This window comes from Ammospiza caudacuta, chromosome 11 (genome assembly GCF_027887145.1).
Source record: "Ammospiza caudacuta isolate bAmmCau1 chromosome 11, bAmmCau1.pri, whole genome shotgun sequence".
Classification (NCBI taxonomy): Eukaryota; Metazoa; Chordata; class Aves; order Passeriformes; family Passerellidae; genus Ammospiza; species Ammospiza caudacuta.
This window is the reverse complement of record NC_080603.1, coordinates 24,625,488-24,650,452: the sequence shown is the minus strand read 5'-3', so window position 1 is coordinate 24,650,452 and position 24,965 is coordinate 24,625,488. Positions and strand designations below refer to the sequence as shown.

At 43.1% G+C, this 24,965-nt stretch overlaps 1 protein-coding gene across 1 annotated transcript in view; it reads left to right on the top strand.

The window, feature by feature from the left end:
• Positions 1-24,965, top strand: part of SERPINI1 (serpin family I member 1) — a 45,120-nt gene that overhangs the window by 3,750 nt on the left and 16,405 nt on the right. Inside the window, exons 2-4 of the mRNA XM_058812294.1 lie at positions 20,620-20,887; positions 22,054-22,284; positions 24,670-24,864. Coding sequence (XP_058668277.1) covers positions 20,638-20,887; positions 22,054-22,284; positions 24,670-24,864 — 676 coding nt within the window. The 5' untranslated portion in view covers positions 20,620-20,637. The remainder of the gene's footprint in view (positions 1-20,619; positions 20,888-22,053; positions 22,285-24,669; positions 24,865-24,965) is intronic.

Below are 24,965 nucleotides of genomic sequence, written 5' to 3'. Positions count from 1 at the left end.
CCTGTCCCAACCAGAGCTGAAGCTGTGCCATATGTGCAGGGGGGTGTCAGATGTACAAACCAAGCTCTTGTTGGCCAGCAGTGATCTCCCCCGACTGTGGAAGAGCTGCAGTCCCTGTGCTTTTCCTTTCCTCTAATTCTCTCATGCATGTTTGTGTGTGCAGTGCGTTTGGGGGGATTTCCTCATCTCAGAAAGGAGAACTCTCATTTCCTTTTTAACCTTTCTGCACAACACAGTGTAGGCTTTGTTTTGCTTTTGCAGTTCTGAGAATTCTGCTCAGATAATTCCCTTTGCAGCAAGACAAAACGCCCAAACGCCGCTCACCAGTTGCATTCTGCATCTGGCACTGTTTGAGCAGCAGCTCCATTCCAGCCTTGATTCTCCTGTGGAACTTTGGAGTGAGCTGGAGGACTTGGACATCTCCTTTTGACTGTGATTTTTTTTAAGTGCCCTTGGCATGTCAAGGTAGTGTTAAGAGCGTGGGTTCTTTGCCAAAGACAGCCTGTCAGTGCTGCTCAGCATCACTCAGCCACTGGAGACTGCCTCCTTCCCTGGCACAGCAGCAAAGTGCCAGGCTTTGGGGACTGTCTCCGTGGCTGAGGTGATGTTTGCTGCCCTACTTTTCCCCATACATCTCAGTTATGTAAGTTGGAAAGAAAGGTCTAAAGATTTAAGGGATTATTTTTTAATTGGTACACCAAAACTGCCCTTTTTCAATGTTCTTTTTTTTCTTTTACCACGTTTAAATTAAAGCAGCTCCTGGAGCATTTAATGACTGTGTACTTCACACAGCAATTGGAGTTCACTGAAGCAACTCATGTTTTCTCTCTCAGATATCTTTTTCTCAAAAGAAGCATTTGCTCCAGTTTCTAAACTATTTAAAGTAATTAATCAAAACGTAAGATGACAGGAACAGCTTCTGTAACATCAGGTCCTCAACTTGAGATGAGGTTGATGCAAAGGGAAAGTGCCCAAGTCCCCAGCAGTGTGTGTAAAGCCTGTAGGTGAATGATGACCTTTTCATCTGCTAAGAGATATGAGAAGTGGGAGGACGAAGACAGGGGAGCCGAGTTATTTTTACTGTAAATATGTCAGTTTATTGACTTGTTAATTTCAGATTTATTCAAAAAAGCAGGAGGAGGAAACACTAATGTCTGCCAAAAACAAAGTAATTAGTGGGAGTTGAAAGATGTCTAATGACTCTTGCAAGTACTAAAGAGGAATAAACTAGTCTCCTATTAAACTGGATATGGACTTTTAAAAAACTGTAGTAATTCTATTTTATCTTTAAAACATGTGCAATTGCATATGGTAAATAAAAACCTAAAGTAACATTGTTTATTCACAGTAACATTACAGGCAGAGAGTGGGATTTTGATTAAAAAAAATTAAAAAACCAAAGCTGACTCCACACTTCTAAAATAAGGGCTCAGATAACACTTGACAAAGCTTGAGTTTGAGTTGAAGATGACAGAAGAATTTTAGATTAATGCTTAATGTGCCTGCTACACCTCCTTGGTCTAGAGTGACAAACAAGATCTTGTTTCATGGCTGCATGTGCTATGGAGCAGCTTCTTTTTTCTGTGCCAGGGGACTCTGGTTGTGATTAGTGCAGTCACAGGATCCATCAGCACATCTGCTCTGCTGCTTGTGTCTGTCCAAGGGAGCCGCTGGTGGGTCTGCAGGCTGGGGAGCTGGGAAGGAGGGGAGAGACAGAAAGGTCTGAGGACCTGGAGAGAAGAGAGCCAAGGGTTGGGAAGAGCAGCCATGCAACACATATTCCAATAATGCAGCAGCTGGAGATGAAACCTGGGAGCTTCAGAGCTGAACCCTTTAATTCAGCCCTGCTCTGCTCTGCTCTGTGGTGGCTGTGATCTCATTTCCATCCTGCAGTAATGCTGATTGAAGTGTGGCAGATTGGGATTATGTGTTGTCCCCAACTGGTGATAGTGAAAGCTGGGAGGGCTCCTCTGCCTTTGCCCCTGGGTCATGGTCTACATCTGAGCTGCTGGCCTGCTTTATCCTCCTCCCTCCATGGCCATGGATGCTCTTCCATCCCCAGAGATCTGCTCCTGGCTAATCTCTGCATCTGAGCTGCTGGCCTGCTTTATCCTCCTCCCTCCAGGGCCATGGATGCTCTTCCATCCCCAGAGATCTGCTCCTGGGTCATGGTCTACATCTGAGCTGCTGGCCTGCTTTATCCTCCTCCCTCCATGGCCTTGGATGCTCTTCCATCCCCAGAGATCTGCTCCTGGGTCATCTCTGCATCTGAGCTGCTGGCCTGCTTTATCCTCCTCCCTCCATCCCCAGGGCTCTGCTCTTCCCTGCTCTGCTGTGCCCACAGTGCTCCTGCAGGCTGTGCTCACAAATCCCTGCTGCTGTGATCCCGCAGGGCTCTGACTTCTGCCACCACCACAAGGGCTCAGAGCGGTGTCTGTGGTGCTTTGTGGCTGTATTTGTCCATGGCTGTTGTTCCTGCAGTCCTGTGCTGTGCACACCTGGCTGCAGCTCCCCAGCTTGTGTCCCCTGCGTGGTCACTGCAGGCACCAGCTCTGCTTGCTCTGAGCTGCCTGCAGGACTTTGCCTTGGATTTGTCCTCCCCACATCTCTGAGGCACAGGGAATGTCCTGGTGTCACCAAACCCCACGGGGATTTTGGAGCTGTTGGAGTCTCCTCTTGCTCAGAAGCTTGGCATCTTCTCTAGCTGACAGTTCCCATCTGTTTTTCCTACCATGCCTCTCTTAAAATACTAAAGAAAGCAGGAAATTAGATATAGGGGAAGATACTAAGGAAAACAAATATCAGAAAAAAAGCAAGCAGAAATATTTAATTATAGGGGATATGGAGCAGCAGGGCAGATAAGATACCCATGACAGTGAGCAAGAATCAAATTGACTGTAAGTAGACCTATTTTGAGGGGATGATATGCATGAAGTAAAAAATGCCATTAGTAGTTTATCATATAGAAGAAATGTGAGGGAGGAAAATGTGCATGCAATATTAAAACACGATGCACTTGTGGATTTGACATAACAGATAGCAGGTCCCCATATATGAAGTGACAGCAAAATACCCTTTAGCTGCAAGGGGACCAGCTTTCACTCAGTCACAATGCAGACAACTTCCTGAAGTGATGGAAGCATATTTCCCAAGAAGAACATGAGGACATCTCATGTTTGGAAGGGGAGAAAAGCAGCAGAAATTCAAATCTGCATCTAGGAACTGTTCCAAGGAGCTGGGTCTCATAAGGATCTTTGTTACCTTTAGTGAAAGCCCTATGGAGATAGAGGTATGGAAATGTGTCCCACTGTTTGTCATCTCGGCACTGGCAGACACCAATTAAATTGATTTGCACCATCCTTTCCTAATCCTTATCCATGTAACTATCCTATCCTGGAGTTTTTACTTAATTCCTTAGGAAGTACAGGGCTTTGGAGGAATCCCTGGGAATATTGCTGAAGCACTGAGAGAGCAAGGACAAAAGTATTTTTTTCCTTTCAAAGGCTCTAGGATTATCCCAGGAACTCAAGAGAAGGTAACACCAATGGATAGGGTAGTTTCAAGGGAAGAAGGGGAAAAAAATTCCTTATTTTTACATCTTTTGGTAGTGGACAAGTCACTTCATCTTTACTTAACCTGTATAAAATGAAAACAGACTCTTCCTACTCATAATGGCTGCGAAGCATGTGGGGTTAATTTGTTAAAGATAAAGGGATATTTGACAGTGATTTAACAACCTCAGTCTATAGGAGCCATGTAAGCAACTAACTGGGCATCTCATTCATCAGGCTGGGTGATCTTTGCTGGCTCAGAACAGCCTGGTATAGATTTTTAGAGACACTGGATCGTTCCTATTACTTACTTGAAGGACAAATTGCACCATTTATCATGGCATTCCCATTTTTATTTTGTAAATCTTTCAATACCGTGATTGAAGAACACTTTGAAAGCCAGTAAGTGCAAATCTCAGATATTGTAAGAATTGTAAAGGGTATTGTGCACCATCGTGATCAAAGTAACAAATGGCATCAATGGACTTGCACAACACATAAATGTTATGTATTTTCAAGGAGGCCATTAGAACACAGCATTCATTTGGAAAATATTTGGAATAATAACCTATCATTCACTCATGGAAAATTTCAGTGTTGGGTGGCGTTTCAGTCAAGAAAATACTTGATATCCTTTAGAAACAAGAAATTGTACCATCACTGAAGCCTTGCAAGGTTGTGCTGAGACAGGAAGCAGCATATTAATGTGAAATTTCCATCTTTTTCACGCTTAAATGGAGCAGATCTAAAGTCAGTTCATTCAACAAAATGGCAATTTGGATCTATTTTACAGAGCTCACTCGAGGCAATGTGCTCTTCCTAGTTCACTTTAAATGTGGATTCTGAGACTGTGGAAGATTTTTGCATATTTTGATTACCATCAGTTCTCTTTGCTCGCATTTTACCTGCTTGACTAGAGAAATAAAGTTTTCCTGGGTATCTTTTGGCATATACAAAATCCAGTTAATTAAGACATGCTATACTTTCTCCCCAGAGTCAAAGTATAATGTTCAGCTGGCCGACTTGCATGAATAATCCATCACTGTGAATCATTAATTTAGAAGACAAGCTATGGTAATTGATGTCTTTATGCAAGCTATGGAAATGCTTAGGGAAATTGCTTATTTTTTTCTTGTTAGTTCCCTTTTTTTTTTTATTTTTCATTTGCTTTGGAATATTTCTAGGCTTGAGAAGTGTGGATTCTGAAATGGATTCACCGGAGATTAAAGTTCCTGTGGGAATGAGATCTCCTTCTTGAGTTTGATAAAAATCTGAATATTTTTGATCTGAAAAACTTTTAAAACCATAAGACTTATCTTGTGTGCCTACATTGGATGAACCACTCTAAGTTTTGGAAGTTTCTAGGAAAAGGAGCTGCCATGGTGATCTTAGCAGTGGCTTTAATGTGGTAAAGATGCTTTAGAAATTCCTGTCATAATTTGGTAATGCAGACAGGTATTGCAAGGTAAGTTGATATTTAGACCTTCCGGAATTACCCAGCATGATTTTGTATCAAAATAAGCATATAAAAGGCTGGTGATGTATATATAATTATATATATATTTGAAATATGTACATTTGAAGATAATTTGTATATGTAATTATTTATATATATATTGTTGGAAAATGTACATTTGAAGATAATTTATCACATCATTCATAAAGCTTACCTGTATGCTACATTATACTGTAACCATTATTTCTCTGTGGCATGAAAAGTTACTAATTTTGTTTTCTTTCTGGGAATCTCTTCCCTTTCACTCATAATTGAAATATGAGGGTTTGCTACCAATTTACAATTATTTTGTCTGCCTTGAGAACAAGGAAGAGGCAGTTGGTTGGTATTGAATGGGAGCCAACACTTGGTGACATTTCAAAAGTAGGATATCAATAACCCATATATGACTTAAAGCACGTATATATTATGTAATAATGTCATATATGCAAAATATTATAAAGTCCTTCCATTGATGTTAATGGGATTTGGACTATAACTACATAGTACTAAGATGATTTTTATTCCATTGAGGAAATTTCCTAAATATTTCTTGTGTGTTCTGTAGCTGAAATGCAAAGTGGACCATTTCTACAGATAGATTTAAAATGTAACAATTCTGAAAATGAGCAGGCAGGCTTATTTTGTGTTCTCTCTTTTTTTTTTTTTTTTTTTTTACTCTTGAATATTTATTTCCCATTTAGGCATCAAACTCAAGGCTTATTTGATCTCATGTGCTTGGCTGCTCCTGTTTGTTCCCAGCTGAGCCCTGATGTGCTGCATTCTGAGAAATCCAGCCCTGAATTTTGACATTTTACACAGGAGCAAAAAAGAGAGCACGTTCCCAATAAATTCACATTTGAGCTGAATTCAAATAGGTTTTGCTGTTTGGGTTCAGTTTCATAAGGTAGGAGAGGTGAAATGCTGCTGATAGCTGCAGTTATTGAAAAATGGTAATCACAACTTTCATAAAGTGAGATAAGCCATGTTTATTAATGTTTTCTGTGGCCGCAGAGTGACTTGGCCCTGGGACATTAAATGCCTAAATGGGTTGTGTAATTAGCTTTTTTCCACTTACAGATCAAGCAGCTAAACACAACATTTTCTGAGCAGCTCAAATTATTTTTGTCGTGTTAGTTTAAGCCAAGGGAAAATAATTCTGATTTTTCAGGTTTTTTGAATAAAATCAGAGCTGCACAGTGAACAGAACTGGGGTCCTGAGGAGTTTCTATGCCAGCCATAAAACTCCTAAACCTGGGATAATTTCTGTGGTCCCACCCCTGGCACTGAACAGAGGTTTGAACCATGCTGGCCAAGAATTCCAAAATTATTGCCCCAAACCCATGGCATGTAGTGGCTATGGGTAGAGACCCCCCCCAAGCAAACTCTTCCAGAGCTTTCTTGTGTTTGCCAGCAAAATTCTATTGTTTGAGCCTGATGTGTTGTTTATAGAGTGTGAAACTCAGTTTGTCCCATCCACTGTGCATACACAATCAGAACAATATTTTAATGCCTTTCTTCTTCTCCCTCCATGATTGACATCAAAGAGAGAGACTGAAATAAAACATCCCCAAACTGGCCAAGTTTGAGCTTTTAAATCCATATTAATTTCATACTTGGCTACCTCAGCTGGCATCATTGTTAGTGCAATTAAAAAATGAACACCCGCCCTAAAGAATTTGCAGCCAGGCTGTGTCGCACTCAATCCTAGGGGAAAATTCCTTAGGCACAGGGAATACTCCAGGTTTTGAAAGGCTGTGCTTGAGTGCCTGCCAAATGTAAGCTTTTTTCCCCACAGTAACCACTTTGACCTCTTTGACAGTATCATAAACCAAATAAATACACTGCAGAATCCCCAGTTTGATCAGGACATTACAGAGGAAAATTTCTAGTCTGGATTTCTGGATAAAGTAATCTCAGCAGTTCCTGGAGGGAGCGAGTGGGGAGTTGCCAGTGTCAAATAGGAGGTAAATATTTCTCTCCCTGAAACAATTCAGCAAAAAGACCTCTGGAAATCTGAACAACCTGAGGACTTTGAGGCAGTTAAGCTCTAATTTTGTCATGGCATGGTTTGACTCTTTCTGCATGAGACAGGTTAAACAAGTAGGACCTTTAAAATGAGAACAAGGAAATGTTTGTTTAATAAGGCCCCAGTAAAGATTTTTTCCCTCATGCAAACTCGCTGAATGGGAGAGCAGAAGTGTTTGAGGTTAGGGATCAGCTGTGGCCATTCAGGCTTGTAATTACAGCTGTGATAAGTGTGTTTTCAAGTCTTGCTGTACTAAGAGTTTTCTTAATCCATTATTTTATTTGGCCTTTCATTGCTCCTCCTAGCACATTGTAACAATTCCTGAAATCTTCTGAATCATGGGAAAACAAGTGTTAGGCTATTAATTTCTGGCTCTATAGAGACATAAACTCGAGTCTTGCCTGGGCAAGTGCATGGCCGTGTCTGACATCACTAATGTTGTATTTGGGAGCCACAGCAAGCACGCAAATATTACAGCTCTGTGTGGTGAACACTGGGCTGTTCAAAGTCGATCTTTTTAATGTAGCATTGGGGGGAAAATGTAGTGAATTTCTAGCCCATTATTAGCAGCCTTGGTTACTGTGGGATTTGGGAGCTCGATAAGAGATGGCTCCTGGTGAAGGCTGGATGTATTCTGCTGTTGGCTTCCCTGTGTTTTTAGGGAAACAAGCGCTGATGTCTCAGCTGGTTGCTAAGTGCAGAAATTCATGGCACTGAATGTCCCACAGCTTTGGACACCTGATCCAGTGGAGCTGCTGTCACCTCTGCACAGGCACTTCACTGCTTCAGACAGCAAAACTCAGTGTTGTTCTTCACTTCAGGGTAGTACAAGTCTGTGTATTCTGCCATGGATGAATTTGAACAAAGAAGAAATCAAGCTAAAAGTAACTTTAGGTGGATGATTCCATGCTCTGAAGGGGGCAGCTGTAATTTTAGTGTCTCATGTGTCCCAGTGATGAACTTTGAGACAGAGGTGGCTGTGCTGCAGTCCACAAGTGCCCAGCTGATCCCTGTGTGCTGCCTCAAGGATTAGCAGAGTTGGTGCAGTGAGGGATGAGCTGCTGCCCATTGACACCTGGGGGTGTGTTTGGGTGCAGTGGAATAACTGTCCTGTGGTGACTAACTAAAGAAATGTGTGTCATCTGAGCACTGCTGCTCAGCCAGCTGCACCAGCTCTGGGAGGTCTGTGTGAGGCAAGGCGTTCTGCCTGCTTGTTGCCTAATGGGTTTGGTGCTGAGGCAGATTGACTGAAAATTAAAATATATTTTCTTCTTCTGTGACCATATTGATGGAACTGCTTGGCACAAACTGGGTCTGAATTCCTTGCTTTGAGCTGCAGCTGTCCATTTTGCCTATTTGACAACTTAATTTAGACATAAAAATCAGATAAACCATGTAAAGCTTGAAATTTGGGCTCTTTGTATAGGCACAAGAATTCAGGTTAACCTACTTAGTTTGGAAAGCCACGCCAATTAAAAAGATTAACCTCATTTTAAATAAGTGTGTGTGTTCCCCACCAATGGAAAATACTGGACGCCCATGAATCATAGCTCATCACACAAAAGCTGGGAGCAGTGTCAGAGTCTTTCTAGAACAAGGTGGAATTAATATGAACTTGCCATAAGAAAACATCTGAGACTCACTGGAAAGCAGGCAGTTTGGTTTGGGGAGGGGAGATCTGAATTGTTCATGGGAGACAATGAGGTTTCAACTTTCAGTTTTCATTCTGGGTGTTGGAAATGATTCAATTCCTTTCTTTAAGGTATCGGAGCTTTCAAATTATAAAAATCTGAATAGAAAACAAAACCAGCCAACCAAAAAAAAAAAAAACCCCAGACATCCTCAGATTCAATTCCTTTCTTTAAGGTATCGGAGCTTTCAAATTATAAAAATCTGAATAGAAAACAAAACCAAAACAAAACCAGCCAACCAAAACCACCCCAGCCATCCTCAGAAGAGCCCAGCACGAGCGTGTTCTGGAGCCTCAGGGAGGGTGTGTGGATGTGAGGCAGCAGAGCACAGCACAAGAGCTCTGTTCCCCCAGTGCTTTGTGATTGCTCTTGTTCATGGGAATTGCTGCAGCGCTTGCAGTCGGCTCTAACGTGCTGCAAACTCCTCTGTGTGGGAGAATAAGCAGGATTAAGACAAATTCAGCTCCCTGCATGTGGTGTTTCAATGGCTCATCGTGGAGTGGGTACTTGGAGCAGCGTCAGTTCCCATAAACACAAAGCAATGAGGCTTGAACAGTGAGCACACAAGTGAGCTCCAAGGCCAGATCCCACCTTCCAGGCACAGCTTGAGTGCTGGACTCTGAACTGAGCTGTTTTGTCCATGGTGGGCCAAGAGTGATGTTTCAATAGCCACAAGCCTCCAAGGCCAGGATAAATTAAGCTATCAAAACAAAAATGGGATTTTATTCCCCGTCAGTAAAATGAGGCTTGTTTTTTACTCTGATTGAAAAAACTATTTTGTGCTTGTGTATCTTCTGTTGTGGATAAGATGCCTGAACAGCAGGAAGTTGTTTTTCCTCCCTGCCTTTCTGTTTCTAACTTTCCAGTTTATCCCTTAAAGCTGCTGCTGTTCCAGATATTCTCTCTGAACAATTCAGAAACACATGCAGGGCATCAAGCTTACATCTTGTTTTCATGTCCTGCCAGCTCTCCCAGTTGGAACAGCATGAGGCTGCTCCTGTCCCATTTGTTGGCTTTTGGGTTTTTTTCCTTGAGTTGGTAAGTTCATGGATGCTTGTGAAGAAACAGGAGGGAGGAAGAACATGAATGATGATGTGGAGATAAAAGCATGAGGATTTTAGTGGCAGTTCTGGCCACTGTGCCTTACTGGGTGGTTCACTCCTCCTGCCTACATCTGACTTGCCTGTATTGGTGTCTGCAGTCTTGTCTGTCATGGGCAGATGTCCTGGTTGCTTGCTTTTTTTAGATATTTGCAGAGCTGCTCTCAAGTGCAAGCAATATAAAACCAGAGTTGTGGGGTTGTAGAAACCATGGAGATAAGGGAGACAATTGAGAATATTTGAGAATATATGAAAAATAGCAGGAAAGTAAATAGCAGTGATGCTGAGGCCTGAGAGGCAAGAATTGGAACTGGCCTTAGGGTGGGAGGAAAGAAGAGTTTAATTTTCTTCTCCACATGGAATTCCCATGCTTCTCACTCCTTTGGGAAGATCAGTGATCAACATCCTTCAGATCAAAAAGAAATTCTTATGGAATGCCTTGTTGAGCTTTTTCCACTGTGAAAAATACAGAGTGAAAAAATCCTGCTACTGGCTGAATTTGGCATCGAGATTATTCTGTAGTTTTTAGAAAAAAAATCTGTACTTTGTAACAGATGTTATTCTGCTATGTTAGAGAAATATTTGGAGAGGCTTAATGCTGAATTTTTCCCTCAGTTCCTGATTTTGCTGAAATCTCCTTGCTCAGTGAGTCCATTTTGCTGGTTCAGAGCTGAACCCCCTCTGAGTGACTCTTCTTTCTCACCCTTTTGTCTCTGGAGACTTTGTGCTAGACCAGCTTTAGAGCATTTTTCCATTCTCATTTTGTGCCTCAGCCGTGGCTTCGCTGGTCAGGCTGGGCACAATTGCCAAGACAGCTCTTTCAGCTGGTTTTAAACCTGGGTTTTTCTAGGTCCTGCCTGGCTCCTGGCTGTGCCAGGACAGCTCTTTCATCTGGTTTTAAACCTGGGCTTTCCTAGGCCCTGCAGGAATGGTGTCCATGCATTACAAACAGCAGTCCTGGTGACGAGGAATTGCTGCTGGTAATTAATCAGGGTATAACATCTACTCTGAATGCTGGGGTTAATTGTTTTGGGTTTGTTGTGGTTTTTTTTCTAAAGTAATCTCTGCCTTATTACTGTATGTAAGAAAGTAATTCTGATCTCAGAAGTGTTAACAGAAGTGAATAATAACTCTCCTGGCAAGAGGGACGTTACCCAAATGTAAATGGAGCCCGGTGTTGATTGCAAGGCTGCAGCCAATATTATTTTGTAGGAAAACAAGCTGGTTTGTATGTCACACTTGCTTTCAGTTCATGCACTGACAGACTCCTCTTCTGAAATCCTGATGCATTTTAATTAACTTTCTTCATCATCTTGACATAGCTATACCATAGCCTGATCTCTTTTCTTCTGAAGTCCTTGTGAAGGGAGCTGGACAAGGTAAGGAAGAATTAACTTCTGCTTTGATCTTTTGAGATGCTGTTTCACACTGTGTGCTTTTTCTATTTACTTATTCAGGGATGATATAAAGATTGTCATTGTTCATTTTGTTTTGTTAAGGATATTTGAAAACTTTCCTGAGTTGGTTGATGGGCTTTTAAAAGACATTCAGCAAAATCTCCTCCAGAGATGCACAATTTCTAGTTACTTCTCCTGCAGTGTTCCCTATTCCAGCAACCCTAAGTAGTGAAGGGTTCCTGTTCTGTTTTTGTTTCTCCTTAATTAGTTGTGTCTTTTAGTCCTCCTACTTTGGAAGGTTTAAAATTGGCTGTGAGAGCTTGTATAATGCCAGGCAAAGTACACAGACTAATGTAATGTATCTCAAGTGACTTTATGCATAAATAGGGAGTTGCAAGAAAAATGCTTGAAACACTGCATTCCAAACTCACTTGCTGGGAATGCTTCCACAGGATGTATTATTAATATATTTTGGTGCTGCTGAAGCTGTAATATCACCATGCATTACAGCAATATCTGTGACATAAGTGACAGCTTTCATCACTTATCCAACTAGGCTCCAGTACATGCAGGGATCTCGCCTTTACACTCCAACTGCAGTGATTGCATCTGGCAGTTGCATATGGTGAAACTTAGCTACTGCCCTTTTAATTAAATTATAGTGGGAGCTTGATGATCAGCTGAGTTTCACAGGAAAATAACAGAAATGGGACTTAGTGTAAGTAGGGAAATTCGTGGTACGTGCAAGAGCAGACAAGAAGTTGTTCTTGTGTCTAAAATAACTGATTGCAGTGTTCTATCTCTGCTGCTCCTGATGGAAAGAGACTGTTACAGAATTAGATCTCACCCTTCCTTTCCCAGATAGCCCTGAGGAAATCTGAGGGAGGAAAAAGAATGCTGCTGTCTCATTTGGGGGATCTTCCCTGGATGGTTGCACCCTGAGTGGAGTCCTGCATTGGCCTTTTCACTGAAAAGTCATTGCAGAGGTAGAATGTGTTAGAATTGATTCTGGAGAGCCTCTGAGAGCCACCTTCCCCTCCTGTGTGTGGGCATTGTCCCTCCTTCCAGCAGTCAGGTCAGCATCTTCACCACCAGAGCAATGCACCTGACAGAGACCTCCTTCAGAGAGCTGTGCAGGACTGACAGCCCTCCCTGGGACAGAAATGGCTGCTGAAACCACCAAAACCAAACAGGCTGTGCCCAACTGAGGTAATTCTGTGGAACTCACCAGGTAAACCGCCTTTTGGTCTGCTGGAAGCAGATCCTGTGTAGTATTTCAGTCTCAAGCTTGAAGCTCTCCCCATCAAACTGTGTTGGCTTTGTCAGATGAGCCACAGGCACACCCCCAGTTCTGAACCTTTTAGAATCCCCAAGTTCCATAATGCTTCAATTTTTCTCCTTCACAGAGCTTGTGGGTTTTGTGTTTTCTCATTTATAGCTCTTACTTTGTGGGGCACACTGGAGCTGTCAGAAATAAGGCATTCTGCCAAAGTATTTCTAAAAATTTGTTTCTCCTAGACAGAAGAAACAAACGGAGAAATTGCACATGAGGCCTCCCAATTGCAGGCCTTAGAGCAGTAGATTTGGAAACAAGACCACCTTTTTTAATTGTCTAGACATGTATTTAGATGTTCGCTTTAGGCTATTCAGATTTAAGTATTTTGGACATGGCTTCTCAGCATCTCTTTTTATTTTTTAATTAGAGCTGAGGGAATATGCTTGAGGAAGCGCAATTAAGACAACTTTGGCTTGCATAATTGCCTCAGCAGGTTAGTGAGTCAGTGCCAAGCTCCATGAAAGTTTAAAAACATTTGGGATTCAATGGAAAAAAATTGTCAATATGAAATTTTTCAGTGTAGCATTTGTCTTTCAGGTTTTCTCAATGTTCCTGGTGCCATGGGGTCATTTAAAAAACAGGAATAAAGAATCCTGAAGGGCATGACTTGGCTGTGTGTTGGAGAGCAAGGTTTTAGTGTGGTCCAAACACTTTGTATGGAATGACTGTTCCTTGTCTTAGTCACTCTACGCTGGAGTTTTAAACACTCCTCTATTTCCTATATCGTTATTGTGCTGCTCTCTAATGAAATTAACCTCCAGGTTTCCTGCTCCAGAAGGCAATGACACCATAATTGACAGATGGTGACAAAATCCCTTAACTTATTAATAAATGTTTGTGCGGCTTGAGATAGAGATGTCATTGCACTGAGACAAACTGATTCCAACAAGGTTCCACATGTGTCTGTAGAGTCTCTGCTTGACGAGGTCAGATGCTCACACAGGCTAAGGGCAAACATTTTTTAGGGATAAACATTTTTTGCAGCACAGAAAATGTGAGTACATCCCCTAACATGAAGGAGCTGCCTTGCTGGCTAAATGGAACACATGTCACAGTGAGCAGTGATGTGCCTGCCTGCTGTCCAAGGAATGCAGAATTCCCCAGGCTTGTCACCACTTCTACTGATACCCAAAGCGCTTTGTAGATCCCTTCCTGTGCTGCTTGCACTGGCCCTGATAGCCAGTTGGTTATCTGTAGGGTTTTCTGTGAGCTGTTTAGGTGGCCTGGAAAGGCCCAGGGATGGCCTTGAAGAGCCGACGCTTCAAAGGACGAGGAGAGACTTCTGATCTTGTCTCGGTCTTGGTGTTTATTAATTGTTTATCTAAAAGATTTTCTTTCAGCCCGACAGAGGTCTGCACAGCAAGTCAGCCATGGGCACACTGCGAGCCCCCGGGGCGGTCACTTATCTTTATACCCGAAGTTACGTGTACAATATTTATCATTTCTCCCCAATACCTTCTACCCTTATTAACCGGTGCACTTTTAGTAATGACCAATCCCAAAGTGCCACCATCACCACAGAAGATGGAGGCCAAGAAGAAGAAGAAGAAGGACAGGACACGCCCCAATTCCTCCATCTTACTTCTTTAGACCCCCCTGTACCAAAATCCTAAACCCCGTGTTTTACACTTTAACTAACTTATCCCTTCACCATTCACCCAGTGAATTCCTCCCAGTCCTCATACAGGTCTCATCTCCTGTGTAGGATCAAAATCCTGCCACCAGACACTTCTGGCAACATTCCAGGATCCCCGAGCCCCCCAAGGGTGGTCTCGGCCTCTCTGCACCTCCATCCTGAGGTGCTGAGATCCCACAGTTATCTGTTCAGTTGTAGCTTGAAGCATTTAATGGCTGTTTAGTTATTTTCCCATTTCCTTGGCTGAATTCTGCTGGTTCAGAGCAGCAGCACCTCCTGAACTGTGCATGTGAGGATGTTGGTGTTTGATTTGCTGCTGTCACCTGCAGGCAGGCTCTGTGTGCAGCCCCAGGTGCGAGCACATCCCAGGGAGCTGGGGGAGCACTGCTGGCTGTGGATCCCAGCAGGATGTGTGATCCCTGGCACTGCTGTTCCCTGCACACCTGGCTCTGGAAAAGAAAGTTATTTCTCAGGTGGAGCCAGCTCAGGTTTGAGCTTTATTTCTCAGTTCTGCTCTGGAGTGAGAGAGGGGCTGAGTGCTGGGGAGGAGAACAAGGATTAACTCAGGGAGCGGCTGGTGGGAGCGTCACATTAATTCTGTGGAGTTTGCTGTGGTAAAACCTCAAGGTTCTGGAGGTGAGAATGCTTTTGCTCCAGTAGTGCTGGCTGGAGGTGCAATTTTTGCCCAGTCTTTAAATAAAAATCTGAGAGGTTGTATTGCTGGACAAAGCAGAGGAAAGGCCATTCTTGTGTTGTTCTGCAGTGGATCAGGAGGGTTTGTGAGCAGCTTGAGGTTTGTGGTAGCAGCCACATTCCCCTGTTGTTGTAGGGCCCGAGGCAAGCCTGAACTAGCTGGGAGCAAATCGTGGACATGTCTGGAGCCTCCTCTGCACATCCTTCAGGGTAGCCATGACAACCATGCCTGGTCTGGAGAGCAGCTGAGGCTCTCACCAACTGCTCCTGCCTCCCCTGGGCTGGGCCGGGGCTCTCTGGGAGGGGAACTTGGGTTCCTTGTCTAAGCTCTGTTCATTTTCTGAGCTGCTATTGTTAGTTAGGTGGTGCCTCTCTCTGGTATTTATTGCCAACAAGAAATCATTCTGAGTAAAGGTGCCTGCAACAATTGTCATATTTCAGTAGTGGCTGAAATTTCACCAACCTCACATCCTTCCAAGATTCACCTGCCACAAGCATGGCACTGTTCTGATTGGGTTTGGGGGAAGGAGAATCCCCCAGTTCCTGCCTGCATCCCCAGTGGGTTTTTCCCCTGACCCAGCAGGTCTTGTTCCCTGAGCAAATCCGTCTGTTGCTTTATCAAATTGTCCTGCCAGACTTCTGTCTGCTCCTGCAGCTGCTCTTTACAGGAGACAATGTAATCAGTGCTCTTACCATGCTTGTTTTCCTCCCAGGGTTTTTTTTTAACTCACTGATCAGGAATCAGCAGTTTTTCTCATTTGTACTTCCCACACCTTTGGTGTTTAGCTTGCAGGTAGCCAAGAGTAATCTCGAAGGCAACTAATCTTAGTTTAGTCTGTGTGCTGAGGAACCAAGGCAATGTATCACAGCTTTATTTTGTAGGTTTTTAAAGCCATAAATTAGTTTCTTTATAAAACCCTCTGTAAAGGTGTAAAAGAAAAGGCAATTATAACCCATTTTTTCAACCTGTCTGACAAGTACAAGGTACTAGAATTCAACCCTTAATTGAATTTTTGGCACCTTCCTACGCCGAGTCCAGGTCTCGCTGTTTCAAAATCCGTGCTACCTCATGTCTGTGAACTCAGTTGGAGTTTGTTGATAGGATATCTCAAAATATCTCAGCTTCCAGAGAGCGCCTGCCCCTTCTGCATTTTGCTGGAACCGAATAGTTCAGAGTTTGTGGGTGTGAGGGGGCGAATTTGTTCTGCTTCCTCTTAGTCATCCCAGCCTTCTGCTGGGGAGAGGCAAGAGCTGGAGAAGCAGTCCTGCATTTATCAGATGAATGTTTTTCTTCAGCCATCACAAGGATGGGTGTCCCTTGTACCCATGCACAGGAGCACATCTGGGCTGGCCCCAGGGCAGGTGAGCAGCAGCCCTGAGCTGGCTGTGGCCACCTGGGGAAATGTGCTGGGCTGAGTTTTGGGGCTGCTGATATCTTTCCAGGTGTTTTCTGAAATGCTGAATTAAAAAGTTTTTTGAGAATTGAACCAGATGGACCTCAGTGCCAACACCTGCTGAAGGATGGATATCTGGAATCTTGTTTTAGTGTTCCATCACTGGTTTTTTTCCCCTGAGAACAGTTGCAAGCCAGAACAGAACTGATATGCTCTGACAAACCTCTGTAGCAAGTGAGGATTTGTGATACACAACTGTTGTTCAAGAGGAGGCTGTGGCAAGAAAAATTTGTTTGCACTGATTCCTTGATTGCCTGGTAGGAGAGAGGTGTTCATGCATCAATTGATGAAATCAAACAAAACTCAGAATCTGTCTGACGCACCCTCAAATGAGCAGTTCATACCTTTGGCCTTAATAACTGTATGGCTGAGGAGTGAAAGCATTTTTAACAGCTTTTTTTTTTTTTTTTTATTCTCATATTTAGCAGTGAAAGCAAAGCGTACCCAGTAACATGTGAAACTGATGACTGTTGATTTTTAAACATTGTTCAGTGGGGACATTGACTCCTTTCCCACTGCTGCAGGATTATTTAACCAGATTGCATTGATGCAGATCAGCAGTGACAGACTGTACTGGGGATGTCTGAGGGAGACAGAAAAGACTGAGTAAAATTTTGATGATACTCCCAGGGACTGTTTAAGTTTCTGGATGTGCATTACATAATGTTCAGCTTCATTTCCTTCAACTTGAAGTGTGTTTGTGAGTAGGGTCCAGGCAATCCAAAGATGCTCTCAGTGCTGCTGCAGTGACAGTCCAGGGTTTGGCTGGACAGGGATGCTCAGAAGTTGCTGCTCCAGAATCAGTCCCAGCTCTTGGTGGGACCCAGCCCTCCTGCCTGAGGCCAGACCCCAAATAATCCAGCCTGCAGTGAGGCAGGATCAGAGGAGCAGGAGCTGCTCTGGCTGGAATGATAATTAAGAGCTGGATTCCCAGTTGTCAGCAGAGCAGTGTGAGCATGAAGCAGAAGTGTGAGAGGAATTGAACTGAGGAATTTACCACAGACATTTCCCATTAGATGGATGAGATGAGACCATTTTCACACTGGGAAAAGGATTGATCTGTGGTGTTTCACAGCCCTTCCCCACTGACCAGCACCCACAGATCTTTAGTTTGCTTTAAAGCACCTTCCCTTCCATTGGACTCATTCATTTATGTATTTTCACTTTGGAGAGCATTGCCAGCAAAGGAGCGGATAAATTCTCTGCCTGTATCCATGTGTTCATTCCTGCCTCCCTATCTTCCTTTCCCCTTGGTGTCTGTGTGGGGAACTTCACTGTGAGCTTCATTAGAAAGCCTCTCTAGACTAAAATGATGTGGAAGGGCTGGGGAGGAAATCAAAATTGTTTGGGTTTAATTCATTCCTACTGGGAACATCTATTTTGCACAGTGTTGCCACCAGTGGGATTAGGCTCCTAGTTAAAAACATAACTTTGGTACTTTGTCTTGTTAAGAGCATTTCAGTTTAAATTTTATTTCTCTCCATCTATGTAGTTACTGTATTTTCTGTCCAACTAAATAATGAAAAGTAATATAATTATTTCACATTAGGAGCTTTTGGTAAGTGGTCACAAAGAAAAATTATTTTGATTTGTATATGATGTTGGGGTTCCAGCATTGTCTAATAACAAATATTTTATTAGCTCTCAGACAGTCTGACCTGCATGTTAAACACTTAATTAAGATGTATAAATTTCTCCCCTCCTTCCCCTGTGCAGTTATTTAAGCCTGTCTGGCAGTGGCACATAGGACAGAGATCAGTGATGGAGTGCTGAGCAGCTGCCTCTGCCACTGCAAGGCTGGGGAACTTCCCTTTCTGAAAATTGCAGATTATTTCACATCTGTTTTAACCACATCAGGTCTCCCAGTGAGCTCAAGCTGCTCTTGATGCAGGAGTGGAAAGCTTCACTCTCTGTGTAATTGCATCCACACTGAGCTGCACAACTTGTTTGTATAGATTAGTGTGGGAGAGCTCCCAAATTTGGGCTCATCCTCCACAAAAGCAAGATGAGCTCCTGCTTATCTATTTCCTGAGCACCATTTTTGGTGCCACTATAGGCCTGTGTGATGGAGCTTTGTTAAGCTTTTCTTGCCTTGTGCAGCTTTTAGGATAAGAGAATAATACCTGGGCTCAGTCTATCACGGGGATGTGCTGGCTCAAGTCTTATGTAACACTGGCAGAGGCATGCTCCAGGGCTTTTAAATAAAGAAATCTACAATGCCCATGATCACACAGAAATCCAGTTATTTTCTGTAGCAGAAACCTTAATATCCTTAAGTCAATAATTTATAAACGGGCAGGTTAAAAAAAGAGTACTGCTATTAAGCAGTTTTGCTGGGGAAGTTTGTGGTGTGTTGATAATGTTTGGGGTTATAAATAGTGTCTCAAGTGTTTCTGGAATAAATAATGATGGTCAGACTGATGTTTTGCAGTGGAGTGCTGGGTATTTCTGTCAGTGCACTGGAACATGCAGACAGGATTAAAGCTGGTGCTTTAGCCTTCTATGACTTTTCTGTGCTGTTCCTAAATAGAATAAGAGCCTTCAGTGGACATTTTTGCTATCTTACTAAGAATCAGAGGAAGCTTGATCAAGTAATCCACAGAAGCGAAGTGATGCCACCACAGATAGTTTATTGGATATTTAGGAAGGAGAATATTTCTTATATATGTGGAAAGATGAGAGGCAAGGCTCTCCTTTTCCCCTGAACCATGTGGGATTGCTGCACTGGTTCATCTCCAGTTTTCTCAGTTCAGGACTGAACAAAAGGCTGATGGAGGCTGGGGGACAGGAGGAATCTTAACTAGTGCTGGCACCAGTGGCTGCCAAGGCACGTGTGTGTACCCTGTTGTTCTTTGTATTTTCCCAGCTATAAAATGCCAGTAATAACACTTAAATTATGGATCACTCAGCGCCGTGTGAGTGAATTAGATAATGCTACACAGGCCTTTGAAGATGAAATGCAGAATATAAATGTTGTATAAAGCTCACTTTGTGCCATGTCTATAAAACCTGGTGCTGCAGCCCCAGCATTGCTGGGAAGCATAAGGAGAAGCACTTGGGCTGCCTGCATTGCAAATTGATGGTGTGGAGCAGCAGCATGCACACAAATCTGGGCTGTGCTGCCGAGCCCTGCAGCCTGGCACAGCAACCTGTAAACACTTGTGGTGAAGCTCTGAGCCTTGTCCCGTCCAAGCCCTGCTGCAGGAGGGTTTGCTCTGCTGTGCCCTGCAGGCAGAGGGAAGGAGCTGAAACAGGAGCTCTGCTGGTCGCTGTTTCTCACCCAAGGCTTGCAGCCGTAGTGGGTCTCATGCCAAGGTAGCAGAGTTTAAAGGAAAATAAAAAAGGAAGGATGAAGTTACACATTCCCTGCTCCAGGAGCTGGGATTCTACTATCAGTAGTTGTGTGAGCTAAACTGGGTAGAGTGAGAACTGCTGCTTACCCCAGAGCATTTCAGCAGAGCCTGGGGGATGGATTACTCAGAGGCATCACCCTTTTTTAAATTTAGTTTCCTTCCTTGTTCCCTCTGGTGTTATTTCTCACTGTACAGTGCCTTTATCCTCTGAGTGGGGATTGACTCCCAGCTAGCAGAGCTGCCCAGCTTCTCACTGCTATTTACTAACAAAAGGGGGTTTATTTGGTAACTAAGGCATGATTGATTTTCTTTTTTTCTTTCAAAGAATTTTTGGCTGCTTGCCACATGTTTTGCAACGGAGCAACATCACGGAACAGTAACTTTGTCTCGGGTGTCAGGGAGCTCTCTCACAGTGCTTGAAACTGTTTTACCTGTTGGGGGCTTCAAGTGACTTAGATAAATAAGTTCCATCTTACTGGAAGGTCAAATGAAAGAAAGAGCAGATTTCTGGGTTTTTTTGTGGAAAAGTGCAGAAACACAAGCCAGTTCCAGGTCAGCAGTGCTAAACAGCCACATTTCCAAAGGGAAGGAGGGAAGGGGTTGCTGTCTTTGGCGTCTTTTCTGTAGAAGCTGTGAGTGTTTTGTTGGTCTGGGGCTGGAAGATTTCACAAACATACCATTACACAAGGGAAGAGGTTATTTTTGTGTGAAAATACATCATCACTTCTCTTTTAATAGTGTCTCCTCCAACTAACTGCACTGTGCATTGAACTCTAGGGATTTTCTTCCCCCACAGATTTAAGATTAAAAAGTTGATTACTCTTCTTTCAAGTTGAACTTTATATTATCCAACAACCTTATTTTGCCTCAAATTTACCTTTCAGACCTTAAAATCTCAAGTCATGTATTTCCTTGGGCTGCTGTCCCTGCTTGCTTTGCAAAGCGAAGCCTTCAAGACCAATTTTCCCGATGAAACCATTGCTGAGCTGTCTGTGAACGTTTACAACCAGCTGAGAGCCAGCAGGGAGGATGAGAACATCCTGTTCTCCCCTCTGAGCATTGCCATAGCCATGGGCATGGTGGAGCTGGGAGCCCACGGCACCACCCTGAAGGAAATCCGACATTCCATGGGCTTTGACAGCTTGAAAAATGGTGAGGCCTTCGCATCGTTTATTACTTTTTGTCCTAGAGAAACAGGAGCAGGGGTGGGAGCAGCCTGCTGGTGTCCATGGGTTATAAATCACTGGGTTTCTTGGTGGATTTCTGGGCAGGCTCAAAAGTGTGGGTTCTGCATGAGCTGAGAGGTGCTGACATGTCAGAGCCCAGGACATTCCTCTGGCTGCCCTGGAGGACTGAGACCCTGGCAGGGGGCTCAGAGACCTTGGCATGGAGTCAGAAACACCTGTGCCTTTGGTTTTAACCCATGGAAAAAATTACTAATGTTGTGTGAAAATTTACAAGCCACAAGAGTTTGAGTAGAATGATAATTAACTTGTCACAGGGTAAAAACGTAGAATTTTGGGGTTTTTAGAATGGGGGTTCAAGAGGCAAGGTGGAGGAATCTGGGCATGTCTTGTCTTTCTTCTTCTTGTCCTCCTTGTCCTCCATCTTGCCTCTTGTGCAGTTGATTGTTTTCTGGGCTGCTCACTATTCTGGGATATGAATGTGATATTCAGGGAAAGTGCTCCCATGATTTCTGCTTGAAACACATAATTGCCATCAGTTTTAAGGTTTATTTTGTTGTGTTTTAAATTAAAAATTTCATCTTTAAGCATATGATGCAGCTTCCTATTTTGAAGCGGACTGCTTTAATCCTGTTCAGGATTCCTCATTACCCACTAAGAATTCTGTACTGTCCCACTAAAGATCCTGGGAAATTCTAGACCTACTTTTGGCATAGAAGAGTGCCTTAGTTTCTAGATTTGAAGTTCATTTTTCCTTAATCAACTGGCATTTAAGATGGAACAAAAGTTCTCTTAAGAATTTCTGGTGGCAAGATTTAGAAATGGAACCTGCAAGAAGAATTTTTTAATTGCTTTTTTGGTGTAGAAAGAATTTCCATTGATAGCTTTGCTTCTGGTGGGACTCAAATGTCTCATTAATTAGACTAATTATAGCTAGTAGAAAAAACAAGCTCTAAGTAATATGATCATGGAGATTATTCCCTCAGATCTGAAGGTGTGTGTAGTAGGTTTAGAAACAAGTTTGTTTAAAAAAATGGCTTTCCTTTGCATAAAACATTTTGGTGAATTTTCAGCAGAAAAGCCATGGAAAAATTCTCCTTTTTGAGCCACTGAAGGTGTTTTTTCCTTCCCCAGGTGAAGAGTTTGCCTTCCTGAAGGAGCTCTCTGACATGGCAACTGCTGAGGAAAGTCACTACGTGCTGGACATCGCCAACTCCCTCTACGTGCAGAACGGGTTCCACGTCAGTGACAAATTCCTGCAGCTGGTGAAGAAATACTTCAAAGCTGAAGTAGAGAATGTAGATTTCAGCCAAAGTGCAGCTGTTGCTACTCAGATCAATAAATGGGTGGAGAATCACACAAATAGTAAGTGCATGTGATCCTTTTGTGCACTTCCTGCAGGAAGTGTTTCTGCTTCCAGACTTGTGCAGTGGTGTTGGGTTGGAGCTTTGGCTGTTATCTCTTCTGTCTGAGGCTGAAGAGAAGAATTCTAGTATTTCTATTTTTTTCCTATGTAGGAATGATCTGTCATAAGTAATATTAGTCATTGTTAATCATGTGGCATCTATTTGAATATTTGTTCTCTGGTCTTACCATCTGTAGCATTTATTGAATGAGACTGTTTTAATGGCAGGCATTTTAATAGTATTTTAAACTTTTTTTTACAAAAGGATTATTACTAATGGCAGAAAAGTTGTCTGCAGAGGGGTTATTGGCTTGTGCTTTGCATGTGTGGAGTATCACTCCTCCTCTGAGGAGCTCATACTCACGAGGTACTGAGAAGTAGAATAGTGGGGAATAAAAAGCTAATTTTGCACCACAAAATCAGAGTGTGTAATGTAATGTTTTGCAGTGTGAGGAAACGAGATAGCATGTTGAGAGGGTAGTTGATTTTAGGAACGCTGTCAACAGTTTCACAACACAAATTTGCAGCAAGGGAGTTAAGCACAAAATTACTGTTGTAAATATGCACGTTGAGAGCTGCAGGATGCTGCTTGGCTTGGCAGCTCCCAGAGAGGTGGCATTTCCTGGAGCCATGCAGAGCCCCCATATCTGGGAGTCTCCTGGTGGAGGGATCAAAGCATGTTCTCATTCTGGTTCCCCACTCTGAAGGTTGAGATTTTGGGAGTAATTCAGGGAAGTCTGGCTCTGACACAGTTGTACCACTGGGAATTTGGAGGGATTGGAATCACCTGGAAGGAATTAACACATCCCCATGAAGTCTGAGCACTTAAGAATCCATAATTCCTTTTGGAAAAGCACAGCTCCAGAGTGGAAAAGCACCTTCTGTAATGCTTTTATTCCCTTTTGAAAACTGCCTGGTTTGTTCCAAGCAGCCATTCTGTTCCTAACAAACTGCCCTTTCTCTCAGGCTGCAGAAATAGCTGGGTGGAAGTGATGCAGCAGATTGCAGAGGGTTTCCATGGATGTGGTGTCTGGCTGAGGGAGAAGGAAAATCAGGGCCCACCAGGGCAGCTGGGGGCTTTTGGTGTCAGGTTGGGGTGGTTCCAGTCCCTCAGCTGGTCCCTTTCTCTCTGATTTCCCCCTGGGGAAAGAAGCACAGCACAGGCAGGTTTCAGTTCCACCCTGTTCAGAGCAGAAACAGAACCATCAAAGGTTCCTCTGGGCAGGAAAACTCTTAACATTTCATTAATGTATTAACAAGATGTGGCTGAAAAAAACACAAAGAAATATGAGTACCAACTAGAAATCTAGAAATCTGGAAACGTTTCCCTTTTGTTTTTTCCCAACACCAAGTGAGTGTTGGTCACACCTCCCTCCTTAGAGCATTCGAGATAAAATGAAGTGCAAACAGCAACCCGGAAGAAATCCAGCCCTGTGATACACAAATTTCACACCAGTTAGTCAGGATCATATGCTCCAGAAAGCAGAATTAATTTGTTTTTTAAACCATGGATTAAGGAGTAATAATCAGAGGGAGGAATGTGTTTATTTTAACACTTTGCATTGCAATGTCAGCTAAAAATAGAAGTGAGCAAGGAAGCAATCTGAAGGAGGCTGTAATTCCTGAAGAACAGTGACAGAGCTGGTCAGTGCACCCCGTTTACCAAACTGGGAACGGTTTTGGTGAAATGGAGAGCTCTGAGATGAGCTACAGCAGGTACCAGACTGCATTCTGATGTAAATTACTTATTCAGGAGTAGGAGCAAAGCAGCTGCCATGCTCAGCTGCTGTACCTCCCATGAATAGAGCAGATGCTGGATGCTTTTCCTCTTTTGCTTTTCAAGAGCCAATGCCACTGGAACAAATGCTGGGAATTTATGTGGATTTCTGGTGTTTGAATTCAACAGGAGATCACTGAAGCTCCCTCAGAACTGGTGGAGGAGCAATGGGTGCAGCTTTAAATCAAGCACCCATTTAAGTGCTGCTCTGGATTGGAACCAAAGTTTGTACAAGTTCTGACCTTAAGGTGGAAGTGCTGAACAGTTCCATAGCAGCAGGGTAAACATTCCAAATGTGACCCTTTCTCCACGTGGCTTCCTTGTAGGGTGTATTTAGCAGTGATCAAGAAACAGTTGCCTAACACGTCCTCGATGGAAGGGTTTCCACACCTACACTGTGATTTAGGTTTACAAAACACTGGCACTTTAATTGGAGATTTAATGAAACATCTGAATTGGAAATTACATGTTAACACTGCTTTTTATTTTCTTGCATTTTTCAAGCTGCCTTAAGTTTGGATTTAATGCTCACTTTGACATGCAGACTGACAGCTGGGTTTCTTTTTAGGCATGATCAAAGATTTTGTGTCTTCAAGAGACTTTGGTGCTCTAACTCATTTGGCTCTCATCAATGCAATCTACTTTAAAGGCAACTGGAAGTCACAGTTCAGGCCTGAAAATACCAGAACTTTTTCTTTCACTAAAGATGATGAAAGTGAAGTGCAAATTCCAATGATGTACCAACAGGGAGAGTTCTACTATGGTGAGTTAGACCTTCAGCAATTTAGAGCTACTAAATCTTCACTTAATGGCTTTGTTGCAGTAATATCCACTTGTATTGTTGTCTCTTTTTCCACCTGGAAT